This window comes from Megalopta genalis, chromosome 14, assembly GCF_051020955.1.
Source record: "Megalopta genalis isolate 19385.01 chromosome 14, iyMegGena1_principal, whole genome shotgun sequence".
In the NCBI taxonomy this organism is placed as follows: domain Eukaryota; kingdom Metazoa; phylum Arthropoda; class Insecta; order Hymenoptera; family Halictidae; genus Megalopta; species Megalopta genalis.
In genome coordinates this window covers 4,147,355-4,169,074 of record NC_135026.1, presented here as the reverse complement: position 1 = coordinate 4,169,074, position 21,720 = coordinate 4,147,355, and the positions used below count along the sequence as shown (strand labels likewise).

The 21,720-nt window shown below is 47.2% G+C and overlaps 1 protein-coding gene across 1 annotated transcript in view; it reads right to left on the bottom strand.

Moving 5' to 3' along the window:
• The window catches only part of olf413 (DBH like monooxygenase olf413), a 301,895-nt gene that overhangs the window by 16,019 nt on the left and 264,156 nt on the right, over positions 1-21,720 (bottom strand). The window contains exon 4 of the mRNA XM_076526364.1: positions 8,165-8,359. Coding sequence (XP_076382479.1) covers positions 8,165-8,359 — 195 coding nt within the window. The remainder of the gene's footprint in view (positions 1-8,164; positions 8,360-21,720) is intronic.

The following is a 21,720-nucleotide window of genomic DNA, read 5'->3' as shown; positions in this document are numbered from 1 at the left end:
ATATATTATTATTATTATAGTATATAAAGATATTATATACATTATATGGTATTAATTACGCGTTATATATTAATATTATAATAATATTAATATATAATGTAAATAACACAATACTATTATTATATAATACTATTATATATATATATATATATATATATATATATCTTATATATATACATATATCTTATCATATAGCCTTGGGAAATCTGATTTTGCTATAGGTTATAACGAAAACATATATTCCAAATTTGCCAACGAATCGTCGGCAAGCACAGCAGCCTTCTCGTTATAACCTATTGCAAAATCAGATTTCCCACGGCTAACACCGGAGACGAAAGATAAAGGAGCAGCGATTACGGGATCACGACGCGTCCGAATGACGTTAATGTTTAAAGAACAGTTTAATTAGCAAATTCAACATGCGCCCGGGCTCGAAGAATAACCTTATTAATAGGTCCGTAGACGTGCGCCCCGTATCATCGAGCTTTCTCTCTCTCCCGAAACCCGTCGGGAATTGCGACCGTTCAATTAGTAATCAATTATCGACCGATCCAGATTCAATTATGATTCGCAACGCGGTAACCGATTCCGCCGTTCGAATATTCAAGAACGATGTTTTATTAATACTTTGCCTAACGGCGGTTATATTTCAGGGTGCTTAAAAAGTTGATAGGAGACATTGAACGACGGTCGCGCTCGCGGATCGTCATCGGAAATTCATTGCCGGTTATAGAGCTTCATCTACGGGGTGTTCCCTGATTGTGGTAATTCCGTGAAATTAGGGGTCCCGAGGTAATTTGAAGCAATTTTTTTCTTTGCGAAAATGTTCTGCGAGGCTTCGTTTACGAGTTATTAACGAAAAACTTACGGCGCCACGCCCTCTGTTCGTATACGCTCCGCCCTCGTGCTCTAATTTGTCGGCGTTTTTCGCTGATAACTCGCGAACGAAGCCTCGTAGAACATTTTCGCTCAGGAAAAAGTTGCTTCAAATTACCTCAGCTATCACCCTTTCCTCTTCCCAAATTGTTCATTTTTGTGTAGGGTCAAGGGTTAAGGGTCAATTAGGGAGAATTTACTATATTTTAATTAAATTCCTAGATTCGGGATTTTGACTTTTTGACTTTCCCCGACAAAATACATTGCAAAGTACACTTGAAAATCAGAAAAATCAAAATCTCCAAGGAAAAAAGTTTAAGCCGTGCTTCAATTAGAAAAAAAGATTCGATTTAAATAAAAATTTTGCGATCCGTCGGAACCGACGCTCGACGCGAGCGGTATCGCGAATATTCCGCGACAACGGCGGACGACCGTCTGCGAAGGGGGCGGCAGTCGAATCCGCCGCGGGCGTATCGCGAACCAAGTTTTCGTCTCGATTCGTCGCGGAGAATGGGGCCGCGTGAAAAAGAGGGTATCGTATCGTTGCCGGTCGGGCGAAAGGGAGCCGAACGAATGCAAAGCCCCGGCCTCTAACAAGCCGCCCCTCTTTGTGCCCGCGGACATTCATATTCATCGCGGCGCGATACAAAAGTTGTATTCGGCCGGCGCGGAACTTTCGCGTACGTAGTTAACGAAGAACAAGTGGCATATTCGCGGAGGAAAGAAGTAAGAAGAGGCGGCGACACAGCGCCGGCGAGATAAGCGGCAGCGCTTCTTCTCGCCAACTTTCAACGTTCTCGTCGTCTTCCTTATTCCCCGCGACGCTCGAGAGCATAGACACGTCGCCTATCGCCCCCCCCCCCGTTTGTCACGGGACAATTAAAACCGACGCCGGGGCTGCGCCGGAACTTTCCACTATCAGGTGACGCGTGTTCGAGCAGACGGAATTAACCGGCTAGAAGTGTTTGACGAGTATACTCGTCGTGGAGACGTGGAAGTGTTTTGTGTCGTGACGAGTATATTCATCATGGAGAAATGACAGCATTTTGTAACGTGGCGAATATATTCGTCATGGAGAAACGGCAGCATTTTGTAATATGACGAATGTACTCGTCGAGGAGAAGTGGCAGAATTTTGACGAGTATATTCGTCATGGAGAAATGGGAGCATTTTGTAACGTGGCGAGTATATTCGTCATGGAGAAATGACAGCATTTTGTGATGTGACGAGTATACTCGCCGTGGAGAAATGGCAGAATTTTGACGAGTATACTCGTCACGGAGAAGTGGCAGCATTTTGACAAGTACATTCGTCATGGAGAAATGGGAGCATTTTGTAACGTGGCGAGTATATTCGTCATGGAGAAATGGCAGCATTTTGTGATGTGACGAGTATATTCGTCGTGGAGAAGTGGCAGAATTTTGACGAATATGCTCGTCACGGAGAAGTGGCAGCATTTTGACGAGTATACTCGTCATGGAGAAGTGGCAGCATTTTGACGAGTATACTCGTCATGGAGAAGTAGTAGTGTTTTGTGCCGTGACGAGTATACTCGTCGCGCAAAAAAAGTAGTGACTATTGGCTATTTAATCAGTTAGCTGTGTTTGACAAGTATACTCGTCATGGAGAAGTGGCAGCATTTTGACGAGTATACTCGTCACGGAGAAGTGGCAACATTGTGACGAATATACTCGTCACGGAAAAATGGCAGCATTTTAACGAGTACATGACACGACCACACGACGAGTATACTCGTCGCACGTAAAATAACATTCAACCATAAATACTTTAATGCAAAATAAAAACGATCCACCACGATTGCAACGATTCAGACGTCGAATAAAAATGCACCTCTTCCGTTAATTAATTCGTCCGGTTGGAAGTGTAATGCGACAATATTTCTACGACAAATTCTCCGAGCGTTTCGATCACCGCGTCGTCCAGTCGACGACAGAGAATCCGTGGTCGTAGAGCTTGTACACATTTGACGTCGCCTCTACGTAACGGGAGAAAATAATTCGATGGCCGATATTCGCGTTTGTCGGGCGGGGAAAACAATTTCCACTCCGATATCGGCGGTAAAAGGCGGTGGCAGCTTCGGAAAAATCCGTGGGAACTTCGAGATCGAACCGTTGGACAAACAATTCCATCGGGGCTTGTCCGTGGTATAAAAGGGGCGGCGAAAGGGACGGCGGAATCGTTTCATTTGCCGGGCGAACGAGTAATTTCTTTCCAGTTCGGAGAAGCGGTAATTTGTTACAGCGTGATGAGCAACGGAACACCGGAGCCCCGGCGATATCCCATTCGATATATAAATTGTAAACAGAGCTGATGAAATTAGCGTCGTTCAGTTCCAACGACGCGCCGCCCGCCGCCCCGTAATTCCAATTTATTATTTCGTTCCGGGTTTCCTGATAATACCGTTGCCGGACCCCTGCCTTTCGGTTCGCCGGCGCTCCCATTACGCGACCCGTCGGCACGCATCGCTTGATTGAATTGCTCGAGAATCAAAAACGAAACGGACGAGCACAGAGGAAAGAATGAAGTCGCCGGAGCGCCGCGATCTCTAAGACGGAATTTATACTGCTCGCAACTCCCGTTAAACTCGAAAAGGGCGGAAAGAGATAGTTCGGACGATTCCGAGCAACTTTCTCCTTAGCGGGAATTTTCCACGAGGCTTGGTTCGCGAGTTATTAACGAAAAACGCTCGGTCGGCGCGCCCCGCCCACGCGGCACCGGCGCGCCGCGCCATTGGCCGCGGGGACGCGCTCGCCCGCTGATTGGGCCCGCGTATTTCGTTAATATCTAGTAAACGAGGCCGCGGAGAGGATTTCCGCAAAGGAAAAAGTTGCTCGAAATCGTCCGCGGAATCGTTTCGTGCGCCGTGGAAACGAATCGAGCGCGGTCGAGACGATTCGCGACAGTCTTTGTTTTACGGCGACGTGGCACAAATACCGCGAACGGAAAATAAAATTTCCGCACGAACGGAGGAGCTCCGACGAAATCCGAGATTTCCTAAAAAGCCTTTTTATATTTCCGCATTTAGGAATCGCTGTTTTTACGAGACAGTTTCCCGGCGCCGATCGTCGAATCGAATCGAAGCGAACGCGAAGGCTTCCTCTCGGTGGAACACACGTCACCGGGGGAAATATTCCCGAACCGGGCGAAGTGCACGGCCATTCTTCTCCGACCTATTCGCCGGCTGATCGATCCCTTCCCTCCGTGTACGTGACGCGTAAATTCCCCGCAAAAGAGGGACCCTACCGTCCCGATATAAACTATAAGCACGGCCCGCGGAATTAGCATTGTCTGATCCGGGCGATAACGTCGAGCCATAATCTACGGGCCGGCGACTCTAATGAACGAATAGTTTTTGCCGGATGTGAGACCCGGTTAAGATTTATGCCGTCATAAATTCGCTCGCTCGCTCGCTCGCCCGCGCGCGCACAATGCTCCGCGGCTTGCATCCGATAAAAATCCACTCGCTCCGGCCTAAACGTTAAACGGGTTCGAACATTCATCTCACGTGCCCGGGAGCGAACGCGACCACCCCCTCCCCCTGCAGCTGCCACCCCGTGCAACCCTGTTCCACTGCGTCCGCCACCATACACCCCCTCTCCCCCGCCCGCTGGCACCGTGTTCGCGCTCGCCAGCGAAACAGAAGCGCGTAAATCGAGCCGGACGTAGTATCGCGACAACAAAATCCGCGGACACCTTCGAGTGCCGAGCCAACGAACCGACGAGTAATGGGGCCCCCTTCGCGTAACAGATTGCGGCCAGAAATTTCGACGAGCCTCCCCGTCGAATTAGCCGACATGTGGCGGACTCGTGTAGGGGGAACCGGCCGCGGGACCGCGGAGATCACGGCTTTCCCGTAGGCCTTCTACGCGCCGAGACTTTCGCCGGGATGCTCTCTTTGTTTGAGGGAACTGCTCCCTCCAGACGGCCTCGTTTAGACCGCCCAGACGGTACCGCTGCATGGTGCCCTGCCTTTTCATAGTCGCCGATTGTCAAGGCGACAATTTTAACTTTATTCAATTTTGTTCGATTTTATTTAGTTTTGTTCAATTTTGTTCAATTTTGTTCAATTTTATTCAATTCTATTGAATTTTATTTAATTTTGTTCAATTCCATTCAATTGCTTTCAATTGCATTCAATTTTATTCAATGTTAATCAATGTTATTCAATTTTATTCAATTTTATTCAATGTTAATCAATGTTATTCAATTTTATTCAATTTTATTCAATTTTATTCAATTCTATTGAATTTTATTCAATTTTGTTCAATTCCATTCAATTGCATTCAATTTTATTCAATGTCATTCAATATTATTCAGTTTTGTTCAATTGCATTTAATTTTATTCAATGTTATTCGATTTTATTCAATTTTATTCACTTTTATTCAACAGCATTGAATTGCATTGAATTGCATTGATTTGCATTGATTTGCATTGAATTGCATTGTTTTGCATTGATTTGCATTGTTTTGCATTGATTTGCATTTAATTGCATTGAATATCATTCAATTCCTTTCAATTTCATTCAATTCCATCCAATTCCATTCAATTCCATTCAATTTTATCGGCGATGAATCACGTGACATCAGCGTACAACTTTTGTACAACAATATTTGTTTCTTAATATTCCATCGAATATGAATTCGAACGGCGCGATTATTGCAACTCTAATCGCAAAATAAAAAAGAGTTGCAAACAAATGCTTTTGCATTAAAACGGAAACCCTGTATATTCCCAATGGTATTGTTTCGCCGGCGCAACGCTCCAATATTTAACCCATCGAACCTAATTCGCCCAGGGAAATGCGCCGTCGATGGAACGGGCGAGCCACGCGTAAACACGGCATAATTTCCCGGGCAGCGTCCAATTATAACAAAAATAATTGCGGGGAACAACGAACCGGTCGCCGAAAGACATTGAATATTATCGCGCGCTGCATTATTCACGGGGGAACGTTCTAAACGAGGAACAAACGGGCGCGGATACGCGCACGTATAAGCCCGCGGTGATCCATCGCGAGCGGGAGGTCCACGGAAGGTGTGCAAAGGTTCGGCAAACAAAAAACCCGTTAAAGAAAGGAAAAAGTGCGCGCGGCGGGCTCCGGCGCGCTGTCGTGATATCCGGCCGGCCGTGGTCTGTTCATGTCCTAACACCGAAAATCCCGCGAACACCTATCCATTACATTATTACCACCTACGCCGTGGCCTATCATTATGCATACGCAAGTGCCTGGACGCGGCGTTATCCTTCTTCCCGGCGTTGTAATCATATTACGGGATACACGGCCAGGCAATGGCTCGCGTTACACCGTAATTTTCCGCCCACGCGATCTCACCCCGCGCCGGTTTCGCACATCGTCGAGTTGACCGTCGAACCGGCTGCCCGGGAACAACGAAAACGTGGGGGGAAAGGTGGACTCGGGTAATGACGAAAGGGAGGGACAGGGGGACGCGGGTAAACGGGGGGAAGGGGAGACCGAAGGCAACGACGAAATTGGTTGGGGCGGGGAGGACCGGGGTACGACGGAAGTTGCGGGAAGAAGGGACAAAGCTTGTCGACAAAATTGGGGGAAGCGGGGACACAGGTGGCAACCAGAGGTGGGGATGGAAACAGTTGCCAAACTTGTAGGGACACTTTGTCGACATTGTGGAGCTGCTTTGACAAGATTGTGAAAATACTTTGGCAACGCTGTGAGGACGGTTTGGTAGTAGTGTAAAAATACATTGGCAAAGTTGTTTGGACACTTTGTCATGATTGTAGGATTGCTCTGTTGAGATTTGGGAAAATGCATTGGCAACGCTGTGAAGACAGTTTGGTAGTACTGTAAAAATACATTGGCAAAGTTGTTTGGACACTTTGTCATGATTGTAGGATTGCTCTGTTGAGATTTGGGAAAATGCATTGGCAACGCTGTGAAGACAGTTTGGCAACACTGTAAAGATAGTTTGCGAACAATGAATGCCAACAATGAATTGCCAAATTAGTAGGGACCCTTTGTCAAGATTGTAGGGGTGCTTTATCAGAATTGTGAAAATGCTTTGACAACTCTGTAAGGACAGTTTGGCAACAATGCAAAAGTTCTTCATGGAAATTGTAGAAATGCATTTCTAGAGTTGCAGGGACACTTTGTCAAGATTGTAGGGATGCTGTATCAAAATTGTGAAAATACTCTGAAAACACTGTAATGACAGTTTGGCAACACTGTAAAAATGCTTCGTGAACAATGTTTGAAATGCATTGCCAAAAGTTGTAGAGGCATTTTTTCAACAGCCTAGAATTGCTTTGCCAAGATTGTGATAATGCTTTGGCAACACTGTAAGAAAAAAGTTCGTGGACAATGTAGAAATGCATTGCCGAAGTTGTACGCTCACTTCACCAAGATTGAAGTTTGCTTTGCCAAGATTGTAAAAATGCTTTGACAATATTGTAAGGAAAGTTTGGCAACACTGTAACAATGCTTTGTGGGCAATGTAGAAATGCATTCCCAAAGTTGTAAGAAAACTTTGTCAAGATTGTAGTGATGCTGTGTCAAAATTGTGAAAGTACTCTGACAACACTGTAAAAATTCTTCGCGAATTATGTTTGGAATACACTGCCAAAAGTTGTAGGGGCACATTTTCAACATTGTAGAGTTGCTTTGCCAACACTGTGAGAACAGTTTGGCGACTCTGTAAGTACAGTTTGGCAACTCTGTAAAAATACTTAGTGAATAATGTTTGGAATACATTGCGAAAAGTTGTTGCAACACTTCGTTAAGATTGTAGAGCTGCTTTGCCAAGATTGTGATAATGCTTTGGCAACACTGTATGAAAAGTTCGGCAACACTGTAACAATGCTTCGTGGACATCGTAGAAATGCATTGTCAAAGTTGTAGGGCCACTTCGTTACGATTAAAGTTTGCTTTGTCAAAATTGCAAAAATGCTTTGACAACACTGTAAGGAAAGTTTGGCAACGCTGTACAAATCCTTCGTGGGCAATGTAGAAATGCATTGGCATAAATATCTTACATAGACGTAGGACTAGCACACGGAAATTTACAGCAACTCGAAATATGGCATTTCCGGGAAAAATGTGATAACAATAACAGAGAGAGAGAGAGAGAGAGAGAGAGAGGCGTAGGTAACAAGGAAAGGTGGCGAAGAGGAAGAAGGTGGCACAGGTGAGCCCGTTGACGGGGTCGCGTTGCATAAGGATAAAATGGAGCGTCGGCGCGTAATTGATCGTCTGGTGGCGGTCCTCGGACGTGGATAAATGACTTCGATACGAACCTGCTTGTTCAATATGTCCCACGTTTGAAGCGGCTGCTCGGCTTCTTGGCTCCGCGGGCTCGGCTTCGGCTGCGAGTCCCTTTGCACCAGATAAAGCGGCCTCGAGCCACGGACCGCGCCGTTAGCCGGCAAAACTCCGGCGGCGGACGCCGGCTCCTCCTTGTGATATTGCCAAACCACTTGCATCGTGTCGTTCTAGAACACAAAGCGAAAACGACGGTATAAAGTCAAGTCGAGCCGAGCAGAGCGGAGCAGAGCGGAGCGTAGTCGTTCATTTTTGTTATCGAGAAATATCGATAAGGGCGGCTTTAGGGAGCACAAAGCGCCGTCTTTTATGCCCGGGCTCGCTATAAAAGTCGGTGCCTTCGGATAGAAGAGGCGACCGCGTAACGAGAAACAGAGAGAGAGAGAGAGAGAGAGGGGCTCTCTATCTCTATCTCCGCTTCTTTCGTGCTTTCACGTTCAAATTCCGCAGGAATATTCTCGAGACGGCGGGCAAAAGGACGGGGCCACTCGACCGAGAATTTTTAATTTAACCCTTTTTATTTCGCAATATCCCCCGGCGGCGATCTCATATTGGCTGTGTTTCGACGTGGCCGTCCGTGAGCCGGCGAAAAGCGTTCCCGTGTACGCCGCGTTAACCCGCCGCGTCCCGTTATCCTGGTCCGCCGCGTTCAGGGTTGCTCCAAGACCGCGACTTTTCTTTCCTCGGCCGAATAAAACCGATACGGTGCAAGCTGATCAGCCGTGCACGCGACGCAGCACCGAATAACACGGAGTCGAATATGTAAATCGTATATCGAAGGGAGCCGCGCGCGCTCGGCCGACGCTTCCACGGCACATTATTAGGGTCAATTTATGCGGTCCGTTCGAGAATAGAACGTTTCCAGTAAGGGAAATGTCGCCGCGGGTTATTTATGCGCCTGGGGTCCATCTGGACTCCCTGTATGAATATCGTTTGACCGTTAAGGTTTCGACGATTCATCTCGTCGCGAAGGATTGTTATTGTTTTGAGCACTGACGCCTGATACGCGTAACCGGAGTCGCTGGACGGCTGACGCAAGCACGCGCGACCGATGAGTCATCATTGGCCGTGACAACAGTCGCTTCAGCATCTTCGGGCGCTGTCGGTTGACTCGCGTGCCGCGGCAGCGCGACGAGCAGTCACTGTCGTGAACGAGATAATTTAAATGGCTCGCGCGTGTTTCAGCGAGGACCGCGGAGAAATTAAGAAACTCTGGAAGGAGTTATCTGATAAAATATTATTATTATTACTGTATTATTATATATATTTATTTTAATTATATATAGTAAATATATAGTATATAGTAATAATAATATGTATAATGATATAATAATAAAATATAATAATATAATAATAATAATAATATATAATAATATAATAATAATATATATCATATTTTGTCCGGAAAAAGGTCAACAACCGTTGGAATCTTAAATGCGGTTTTTTATCACGCACAGCCGCGCACTAAAAACCGTGGCCCTTGCACTTTGCTGCGACCATTAAAACGAACTGGAATCATTAAAATTTGTAACACCAGTGTAACACAAATTTAATGCCAATAACGCCGCTGTACAATGTTGACAGGTCCGTCCCCCTGTTACAATTCCAGAGAGCATGACTGGCGCGCAGCGGGTGGGGTGGGGGGGAAGGGGCAGCGGCTTCGCAGCATAATCTAATTTGAATTGCTTGTCAGCGGTGTAATATCGGGACGGTCGATTCGCGCGGGTATGAAAGAGTAATCGAGTCGGACCGCAGAGTGGTCCGATTTGAAGAATTCAGTGACACGTAAATATAAATATGAAAATACATATTTAGAAAGCGACAAATAGCTCGCACAATTACGTTTAAACAATTCTTTTTTTAAATCGAATATAGCGATGAAAATTTATTGAAATTCACCGTTCCACAAATGCAAAAAATATTGAACCATCTGTGGCTGAAAACTGCTATTGTTTAATTATTTTTAGCGAAAGTTTCATCGCGATATCTCGAACGGTTCGAGAGTTGTAACATTCTCGAAACCGGGCCACTGCGCGGCCCAGTAAAATCCGCCGAGTCCGCGAAAGACGGTTCGGCGAAGGAGTTGGGCGGCGACGACTAATCTGATCGCGGTAATTAATCTCGGCGCACGCGATAAGGGCCCCGCCCTGGGTCGAATGAAACATTAACGATGCTGCATCTGGCCGATGCTCTCCAATCAAGTGTGATTGTTCCGAATTGTGAGTGGCCGAGGAGCACAGTATGCCGGACGCATAACTCGGATCGATATACATGTTTCGAGGTCGACCACCGATAGCTGCATAGGAATACCATTGCCTGGTATTGTTGTAGAACGTGGGCGGCGGCGGTGGTGGGGGGAGAGGGCAACCGTGGGCCACCCCTCGTCTCTCGCGTCCCTTTCTTTTCGAGGGCGCCGCGCACAGGCTGTGCGGCCGCACGACAGACACAGATTATCGGTACACACGGCGCGGAGAATTGATCCCCGAGGCATGCCTGCACGTAAAACTTTCGGAGATGAAAATGCCCCGGATTGATTGCTCGCCCGTTCACGCTTCGCGTGGGAACGTTCTGGCTGACGTCACGTGAACAAACCAGACGCGTCCGTATATTTATTAAACGGGAACAAAGCGGGGGCTCGGATTCGGTCGGCGCGTCGCTGCAAGTTGTTTGCTTGGAAACTGCGCGCGTCTGACACCGATTCTTGACAAGCCGGATTCTCGCGACATCGGAACCGAAACCGGGACGCCGATCTGTCACGATCCACCGCGAAGTTTTTGCGTGGATTTAGATGGAGTCGGCGGATTTAAATCGAAGCGAGGCCGGGCCTGAAATTTCACTCGATATCGGATCGTCGATAGCATAAATGGATAGCCGAGATTCTGCCGATTAAAATGAGCCCAAACACGACGTAAATCGGTCCGGTCCGGTTTAAGCTTTTCGCAATCTATAGGGTGACCGAAACGACTCGACCAATTTACTTGTTTACGTTCGTTCGAGAAAACGTCGAAGAAACATATTGCTGGGGGACTAACTGTGAATCGTTGGGTCTATATAGCGACGAAAATATGTACTTTCGTTAAAAAAAAGAAAACAGACAAATCAAAATCGCGGAACGCACGATCTTCGGACGAATTTTCTCTTCGCCAGTTCCATCGTTCTAACCGAACAATGTTTCTCACGGTGATTCGCGCGAAAATAAATAAAATACAATTCGAAGCGATCGATTCAATTCGTTCACCCGGTATATAGTACCACGCTCTACGTGGCCCGATCTCCGTCGTGTTTGGACTCGTTTGAATCGGAAGAACCTCGGCTATCCGATGGCGGTGCAATTATGAAGGTCCCGGCAAGCCCGAGTTTTCGAAATTGCCGAAATTCTCCCGGACAAATAAACGATCGTCTCGGTTTACGTTTCTGGCACGGCAATTGGGTCAGCGATGATTCTAAACGACGACGATCACCCGGTTGCACAGTATTATAATCCCAGCCGCAAGAATGTTCGCGTAGTTAATGCCGCGATGAAAATTTCGGCGAAAAACTGGTCGCGGGCAACGTTCTACCGCGCGGCGGCCCTTGCCCCCGGTTTTTCGGCTGGGCCAATTTGGCCGAGGCTTAAACTATTCCAATTATAATTTCGTTCGCCGGGATATTTGATATATTCTCAAGCAGCGTGTAAATGCGTTCGCCCGAACAAAATTGCGCGGCGGATTATTAAAATGCCGGCCGATGATACTCGAGAGCCTTGGAACCGGCGTTATCCGCAAGTGGAGTTTCGGCGGCCGGCGGAGGCGGAGGGGGGAGGGGGAGCGGCGGGAAACGCGCTCGCGGCCGGCGAGCGCATGTTTCATACACGATTTCATCGGAACGGTTGCGCGAACGAGGCTCGCGCTAATTTGTCGGCAGCCGTACGAAAGCGGCCGTGTACAACGTTCCGCGGCTGGAACCGCGCCAGCTACCAAGCAAATGCTCGCATCGCGTGGAATTGGCCGAGACCAGTTCCTCAGCAGTTGAATCGTAATCGAATCCGGCCTCGAATCGTTCCGCGGAGAGTCGCGATTTACGACCGCCTTCGATCAACAGGAGCCATATTTATCGGGAAACGTGGCTCTTTCGACGATCGGAATTAATTAATTCGGGATCGATGACACCGCGCCGAGGATCCCGTTGTTCACGCTCGAGCCCGCGCAGGTGTCGATTTCGAGGATCGCCGGGAAAAGATAGATCCAGGTGTCTGCTCGATTCCACACCGATCGATGGAGTCCAATCGCGATAAATTCCACGCAAAGGGTTCATTTATGCGCTCCGACACGAAACGTTCCGAAACTTGCGCCTCGGACAAATACGGTGTAGTATTTATGCTGGCCAACCAGTGCACACGAGCCAGCGACCCACGAAATGATACCCCCACCACCACGCACGAATCTGCACTGTTGCGATTCGTTGGACTGCTATGGCGATGTCATTCAGTCTCTTATATTAAATGGGAAGAAATTTCTTGTCTTTACGTTGTCGATGCTTTGTCATTACAATTCTTACATATATGTGATAAACGATAATTTTATTTTTTTTACTGGACGACGAGGAAGTGGCAACGTTGCTCTGAAAGGGCTCAATTTAACGTTAGGAATTTTATTTTCCAGATGAAGGAGACCAGTAATTATTTTCTGACTGTCACGGCCGTAAGGATACTTTGTCAAGGTGGTGAAAATGCATTTACAACGCTGTAAGAACAATTTGGCAACACTGTATAAAAATGCTTCCTGAACAATGTTTGAAATGCATTGCCAAAGTTGTACGGATACTTTGTCAAGATTGTAGGAGTGTTTGGCTAAGATTGTGAAAATGATTTGACAACGCTGTAAGTACGGTTATGGCAACACTTTAAAAATATTTTGTGAATGATATAGAAATGCATTATCAAAGTTATAGGGCCACTTTGTCAAGATTAAAGTTTGCTTTGTCAAGATTGTGAAAATGCTTTGACAACACTGTAAGGACAGTTTGGCAACACTGTAAAAATATTTCGCGAATAATATAGAAATGCATTGTCAAAGTTATAGGGCCACTTCGTCAAGATTATGATTTACTTTGCCAAGATTGTAAAAACGCTTTGACAACACTGTGAGGCAAGTTTGGCAACACTGTACAAATATTTCGTGAATAATATAGAAATGCATTATCAAAGTCGTAGAGCCACTTTGTCAAGATTAAAGTTTGCTTTGCCAATATTATGAAAATGCTTTGACAATGTTGTAAGTAAAGTTTGGCAACACTGTAAAAATCCGTCGTGAGCAATGTAGAAATGCATTGTCAAAGTTATAGTCAAGATTAGTCCTCGTCAAGATTAAGATTTACTTCATCAAGATTGTAAAAACGCTTCCACAACACCGTAAAGACAGTTCGGCAACACTGTAGAAAAGCTTCGCGAACAATACAAAAACGCATCGCCTAACTTACGAGAACACCTCGTCAATACTGTAAAAATGTTCCATTAAGTACGTAAGAACGCCTCGCAAAAACAGCGAGAACACTCGCGTCAACGTCGCAAAAACGCGCCGGCAACACCGCGGAGCTCCACCTCGTTTCTATTCCGAGCCGATGCGACATCTCGGCAATCTCCGAACACGGACGCCGGCATCGGATAAGCTAAAAGTGTCCGGCGATTACGGCGTCCGTTGCGCCGGTTAAAATTCCGCTACGCGGAAACCGGCATCGTGTATTCAAGCGGCGAAGGAAGTCCGCGGAACGATATCGTTTTATGACGAGCAGATAAAGGCCCGGGACTGTTAACCGTTACAGAGGAACGTGCGACGTCGCTGAAGAATCGGCGACGCTGCAACGACTGCATCCTCTGGATTGGCTGCTCCGGGTTAGGTCTGAGTTAAGGTTAGGTCCAGGTTAGTCCAGGTCGTTGGCGGCACGATCTCCCGGCTTCTCGAACCGTCCGATCACCGGCGTATAGTCGGCGTGACATAACCTGCCCCCGCCCCCCAGGTTAGGCTAGGCGTCCGCGGCGATAGCGCCAGGTAAAAGATAAAAGAAAAGTGTCCCGATTAAGCCGGAGTCCTGTGTCCCTGGACGGTAACGTGGCCAGCGGATTGGCAGGTCGCTCGCGCGTCACCTTTCCACGTTCCTCGGGAATCGTCGCGGGAATCGGGCGCCGTTCACCCGAATCGGATCGGCCGGGATGGCCACCGAAGAGCGACAACGTCGCCGACCCAAATCCCGATGAGAAGATCGAGAGATTCGAGGCGACGCGAGCCGATGCAGGGTCGATAGAGAATGTGCATCGCGTGCGAAGCCTCTTCGACGACGTCACACGGAGCCACGCTTCTGTCTGAACCTCTTAACACCCCCGCCCCACCCCACCCCCCGCCAGGCCACCAGCCGATCGTTAAGAGAATTAAGCCGCAGCCATCGACACGATTCTCCTTTCAACCCGATCCCGATTATTTTATTTTCGGCGGTTATCGAAGCGCGCCCAGAGGCGCCGAGCGCCACGAAAACACATCCGTCGAAGGGACGGCGAATAAATAAATAGACGGCAACGCGGTGTGATTGATTCTTGATCTGCTTGTCTAAATGGCACGAATGGTAATACACGGCGACTGGGCGCACAGTATTATTATATAATATTATATAATTTTATATATTATATTGTTTTATATTATTTTATTATTCTATTATTCTATTATTGTATATAATTTTATATTTTATGTTATATTATTATTATATTATATATAATATAAAATAATATAAATAATATATACGTAATTATAAATTATTATAAATATTTTATAATTATTCCGCGCTTCCCACCGACCGATTTACAACGAAATACAGAGGGCGGGAAGGGGTGGGGAAGTCGCAACGTAAATCAATTTGCCATGGCGTGACAAGTGCGTGTTCCGCGTTGGCCCGCGGTGGCCGTGGGAAGAATACGTTCGGCCGCTGCCGGCGTTCTCGGGGCCTCGCTCTATTAAGACGCCGCGTGGAAGGAGTCGATAGGAAGGTAATGACGCTATCAATATAGAGGGACTTGGCGGGACACGCTCCGTGGGAGAGGGAGGGAGAGAGAACGGGGGAGAGATTAGGGGAAAAATGGAGAGCAATTCCCGTCGACAGAAAGCAAAGGAGGGCCGACCGGGCGGGGGGGGGGGGACGTTTGTTTAAGTGGAAATATCTTCCCTATGGCCGGGGCGTTATTCTTCATTAAGGAACTTCGTTGCTCGTCGCGCTCGAAACGCGGATATCTGTCCTCCTCGTTTCGACGGCTCGCCCTCGCTCGGTCCGCGCCATGAGAACTCGCGCTACCGTTTCACGCTGTCCAATGATCGTCGGATCCCACGGACAAGATCCCATTTGGAAAGTTAACGATGTCTGCCGACGCGACAGCTTCCGAGGATTTCACGGGAAAGGAGAGCTGTTCCAGCCTTGCAGGGACTGAATAAAACAGTGAACGTATGACAGAGGAAGTATTTAGATTTTTATGTCGTTTGACTTCGTAAAAATTATGTATATCGCGTGTTATATTTTATACGGGGGGGGGGGGGGGGGCGCACGAAAATGTCTTGCAATCCGGAAATGGATTCCCGAGGGCATTTGAAGCAACTTTCTCCTTTGCGGAATTGTTCTGTGAGGCTTCGTTCACGCGAGTTATTAATAAAAAAAAACATCAACCAATGAGAGGCGAGCTTGACTAGCGCTAGGCGGGCGAGCCAACGAGCGCTTTTTTCCTTTTTGACTCTTACTGGGCAACTGCTTTTATTTAGTAAAGCCCTGTACACAGCTTAGACCGTGTACTTTATAATAAAAAAAAAGCGCCGTAGGAATGTTCTTCAGGCGATTTGAAGCAACTTTTTCCTTAGCGGAAATGTTCTACGAGGCTTCGTTAACGAGTTATTCGCGAGAAACACGGAGAAATCGGACCGCACGTGACTGCTGCGGACTACTGTGTGATGACTCATCGCCCTAGCGCTCCGCTCCACTGGCAGTGCGCGTGACGTAGCAGCGACCGCTTGGCCGGAGGGCGGGACGCCGGCCGTACCGAGTCTCTCCAATTGGTCAGTGTTTTTCGTTAATAACTCGTCAACGAGGCCTCGTAGAAAATTTTCGCTAAGGAAAAAGTTGCTTGAAATCACCTCCGGAATCCCTCTGTTTCGGATTGCGAGACATTTTTGGGACATTGTGTACATTGTAGTCTAATAAGTACCATTGGATCATTGCATTATATAGATATATAAATAGATACATAATATAAAAAACGAGCGACCGTCGCGTTTTTCGCACCGCGAATTCCCGTCCGGAATTTCTCGCGAGCTGCGGGATCGCGCAATTTATCGAGCCACGCCGATGAACCATTCCGGATATCACGAACATTCGCCGCGACAAAACTTTCGTGACCAATAAAAGTATCTCTTTCGCCGGGGCTGAAAGCTCGGCGGACGCGCGCGCGAAACGAAAAGAAAAGAGAAGGGCGGGGGAGGGGAAAGCCCCGTCGGACGAAAGTTCCGAGGACGGGGCACTTTACGGTTTCGCGGAGTTTCGCGAGAAGAAAAGTGAGCCCGACGCCCGGAGGATGGACAAACCAATCGAGGCGAGCCCTCGAGCGCCGCGGCTTCTTTTACCCGGCAACGTTAATTGCTTCGAGTGCAAAAACCGTGGCGCGGGCTGGTTATCGACGGGTCGGGCTCTCCTCGGGCCTCCCTCTTTGTCTTCGCTCGGGTCGCCGCCTTTCTGTTTGTTTCTTTCTCTGTTGCCCACTTGTTCGAGCACGCTGTACGTACAAGTTGGCGACGCGGAGCAGCGGGAAATGCGGCCACCTGGAGGCGATCGTCGGAAATAGCTGTCGAAATTTGTGACAGAATGATAATATATAAGACATTGTGTATCTTAAATTATGTATTATTGTATCGTATATCTATATAATGCAACCGACTCAATAGTACGTATTAGACTACAATGTACACAATGTCCCAAAAATGTCTCGCAATCCGGAACGGGGGGATTCCAGAGGCGATTTCAAGCAACTTTTTCCTTAGCAAAAATTTTCTACGAGGCTTCGTTGACGAGTTATTAACGAAAAACTCTGACCAATTGGTGAGACTCAACGCGGTCGGCGTCCCGCCCTCCGACCAAGCGGTCGCTGCCACGTCACGCGTGCTGTCAGTGGTGCGGGACGCTAGGGCAATGAGTCATCACGCAGCAGTGCCGCGATTGCTCCGCGTTCCTCGCGAATAACTCGTTAACGAAGCCTCGTGGAAAATTTTCTCTAAGGGAAAAGTTGCTTCAAATCGCCTGAAGAATATTTCTACGGCGCTTCTTTATTATAAAGTACACGGTCTAAGCTGTGTACAAGGCTTTACTAAATAAAAACAGTCGCTCAGTATGAGAAAGAGGGAAGAAGACCGAAGGTAAACGAAGCTCCCTTCCTCACCGACGAAAAATGTACGGCGGATAAATATGAACGGCGGATAAAACGCCGAAATCTCGAGAAATACGTATTTTATCGGCGCAACGACTCTATGGTCAAACTCAAACGTAAAAACAGTTGATCTCGCATAACGGGCCGCAGTATAGTCATTTGAATACCGCGATACGCCGATTCGACGTGGAACGTCCGTCGAGAAGGATAATCGAGATTCGATACACAGGGGATTTCGAGCGACGGAAGAACCGGCGATCGGACAGTTCCGGGTCTTATTTAACGTATCCGGCGGTCGATGCGCGTTCCATCTGCATTCCGCTCCATATTGCATGAGGGATCCTCTCGAACCGTCCATTCAAATGGCGGACGCCGTCGCGGAGGGAGCGACTGCTCGTATCTTTTTCCCTCGAGCCACCTCGTTCTCGAGAGAGCTCGAGGGTCCGCAGGCCTTTCGAGACAGGCCTCTCGATGGTCCGTGCTCGTGCCGCGGAACCGCAACGGCCGCGCCGCGAGAGGTTAATCGCCGAGCCGCGCGCGGTTCGATCGGCGCGGGAAAGGCGCCGGTTAATGGAGGCGTCGCCGGGACAAAGAAAGGGAAACAAACGAACTTTACCTGCGCGGGCGGGGGGCGGACCGCCGCCGCCGCCTCGACAAAAGGCTTCTTCTCGCGATCCATTATGGTTCGTTATATTCAAACCTCTGACTAATTTCCCTCTTTCTCCGTTTCCACCGGCCTCTTTGTCAGCGTCCCGAGCGCCCATTGTTACCGGAGATATTGGAACTTTCCAGCTCGGTTATTTGTAACGGCGTTCTCCAATTAAACGCGAACGCGCCGCTCTGTGTCGTTAATACTGCAATTACCGAACCCGCGGAGCGTACAGGTGTCGTCTTTCGACGGGATCCACACGGTGTCCCGAAACGATTGTACCAGGCGATTGCTGAGGCAATTTCGAGCGACTTTTTCCTTTGCGGAAATCTTCGCCGAGGCTTCGTTAAGGAGTTATTAAGGAAAAACGCGGACCAATCAAAGAGCGAATGCGGGCGGCCGTTGCGCTCTATGTGAGAGCGGCCGCTGACGCGTCACGCGCTCCCCACCGCGCGGGCGTGGCCTCGGGCGCGCCGACGTTCCAATTGGTCCCTGTTCTTTTGCGAATAACTTGTTAACGAAGCGTTTGCCGACATTTTCGCAAAGGAAAAAGTTTTCCCAAATTACCTGAAGAATCGTTCTCTGCAGGGGCTTCAAGAAATTATGGATTAATGTGCGGACTTTAGGGTAAATCTGTGGAAGGGGGTCTTTAATACTTGTCTACGGACTATAGAATTGTTTTTGAGAATTAAAAATGAAGTTACTACTTTAGAAGCTAGTACTTTTACATTGTAAAATTAATGGAACTTTGGAAAAGTTTATCAAATCTACCGCGATCTTCTCTGTACACTGTTCAATTATCATTTGATGCTGGTAATGAGAGCCGTTATCTCTCGTTCTCTTGCTTTCTCTCTCCATCTCATTGTCTTTCTCCCTCCCTCTCTCTCACCGGGCCTGTCTATCAGCCGTCTATTTTCTTGCGCATCGCCACCCTCTTAGCCTTCGAGTTGCCCCTCGTGCCGAACGTGTTTGCAACTCCGATAGGGAAAACTAATATTGAACATTCCAAAGTGGAATGCAAAGGGTGCGACCGGGACGAGTTCCGGGGGCTGAAGAACCGGCGGAGGGGGTGGAGGGGGTCCGGGACGACCCGGGAGTCGAACTTGAAAGTTTTAAAAAGCAATTAAGGGCTTCAAACTTCCGACGCTTTGCTCCCCCCCCCCTCCCCACGCTACAGAACCATTCTCCTTTCTCTCAACCCTTATTTCTCTCGCGTCCATTTACTCCCCACCATCGATCCCCCTGTCCCCCCGTTCCGCCGAGGATTTCCCGTTGCGCGAACTTGTCCCCGGTGTCCGAGCAGCGCACGGCCTATTGTCCCGGTGAACGGGGAACTCGGGATTCTTCCGTCATTGGCGAGAATCCGACGGCGAGAACCGTCTGACGCGCTGCGCCGGCCGAGCCCCCGAAACCGCGACAAAGTTCGCGGAAGCCACGAGAATTCACGTTCGCGCGCCGTGTGATCCGGCGAAACACCGTTAATTACTGCGGGCTCCCTATTTAACGGGTTTCGCTGACCACGACCATGTCAAATGACCCAGTTCGGAGTTCATTTCCCGTCGCCGGGAGCTGCGCTCTTTCTTTTTTCATTTTCCTCCGGAGCCAATTATGACGCGCTCGCTTCGGACGAATATGCCGCGGCCTGTTCGAGTCGTTTCGCTGAAACCGGCCGCTCCGGGATCGGGACGAATTGTTCACGGATGTGGCGCAATGGTTTTCGAACGTACCGGTACCTTTATCACCAGATTTATTATCCTATTTATTTATATATATATAATTATAATATAATTAATAATATTATATATTTATTATATTATATATAACAATATTTTATATTATATTAATTATATTATATATAATAATATCATACATTATATTGATTATATTTTATATGTTATATATATTATATATAATAATATTTTACATTATATTAATTATATTATATATTAAATATATTTATCTTGTACCGGTACTTTTATTACTAGATTTATTATCTTATTTATTTACATATATAATCATAATATAATTAATAATATTATATATTATATCGATTATATTATATATTATATACATTTGTTGTATATATAATATAATTAATTATATATTTATTTTATATTATCGTGTTTCCCAATCTAATCAACGTTCACTATCATTTATATTAACATTACTAATAAACAATTAATATTAAATAATAATATTTATATGTTTATGAATTACACTATTATTTCTTTTTACTTCTTTCATCGTTTGAAGCCGCCTCGCGCGTCTCGATTATCTTTCGCCGATGAAAAAAATATACACCCGATAGAATTCCTCCGGCGTGGGCGCATCGAATCGATTTTCGGCCGGCATGAATCCCCGAATCAGCGTAATGCGCGCCGTAAATCTGGCGAAGGGCGATTTCTTCGTACCCGCGGCGATATCTCTCTTTCTCTCTCTCTGAAGAGAGAGCGGTTGTTCTGTTCAAGTGGAACGCGATATGCACATATCGTTCGCGGATCCAGTCATCCGTGACACAGCTCCATTGAAACTGTCGCCGGCATAGTTACAAGCTGGCACGTCTACGTCGATTACATTCGAGCTCGCGTATCGGAACCGTCCGCGGGAACTCGACGGCTGCGTCCCGAGCACTGTCAATAGCCGGAGAATCGAATTTTACCTCGTCGGAAATTCTTTCTTCGATCCCAACAGCCGGCGAGTCATTATCGCGAATATTCCGCGGTGGCTCCGCCTAGCGCACGGTATTTATTGCGGTTGTATGCGCGAAACAGCGTTCACGCGTGTCTCGTGAAAACGAAGATCCAGTTTCACGACTGATCGGTTCCATTTGAATGACTGTAATTGCAAGCCGAATGTAATTTCCGATACGCAACTGTTCTCATTCAGTGAAGCCTTGTACACAGCTTAAAATGTTTATTATAATGAAACGTTAATAATAAAGATAATATTATAATAATCATTGTAATAATTATAATAATTGCAGTAGAATATAATAATTATAATTATAATAGTTATAATATGATAATACTAGAATAAATAATATTATAATAAAACGTTATTATAATAAAATATCGACCTAAAAGTGTTCCTCAGCCGATTTGAAGCAACTTTTTCCTTAGCGAAAATTTTCTACGAGGCTTAGTTTCCGAGTTATTTGCGAAAAACGCGGTCCAATCGCACCACGCGGTCGCTGCCGCGTGATGACTCATCGCGCTAGCGCGCCGCCCCGCTGACCGTGAGCGTGAAGTGGCAGCGACCGCTTGGCCAGTGGGCGGGCGCCGGCCGCGCGTACTCCCCGCAATTGGTCAGTGTTTTTCCTCGATAACTCGTTAACGAAGCGTCGTAGAAAATTTTCGCAAAGGAGAAAGTTACTCGAAATCACCTCGGGAATCGCCCTCGCTCGGTTCGAACATACTTGGGACGACCCCAGGCATACTTCACCGGGGCATCGTCTTCGC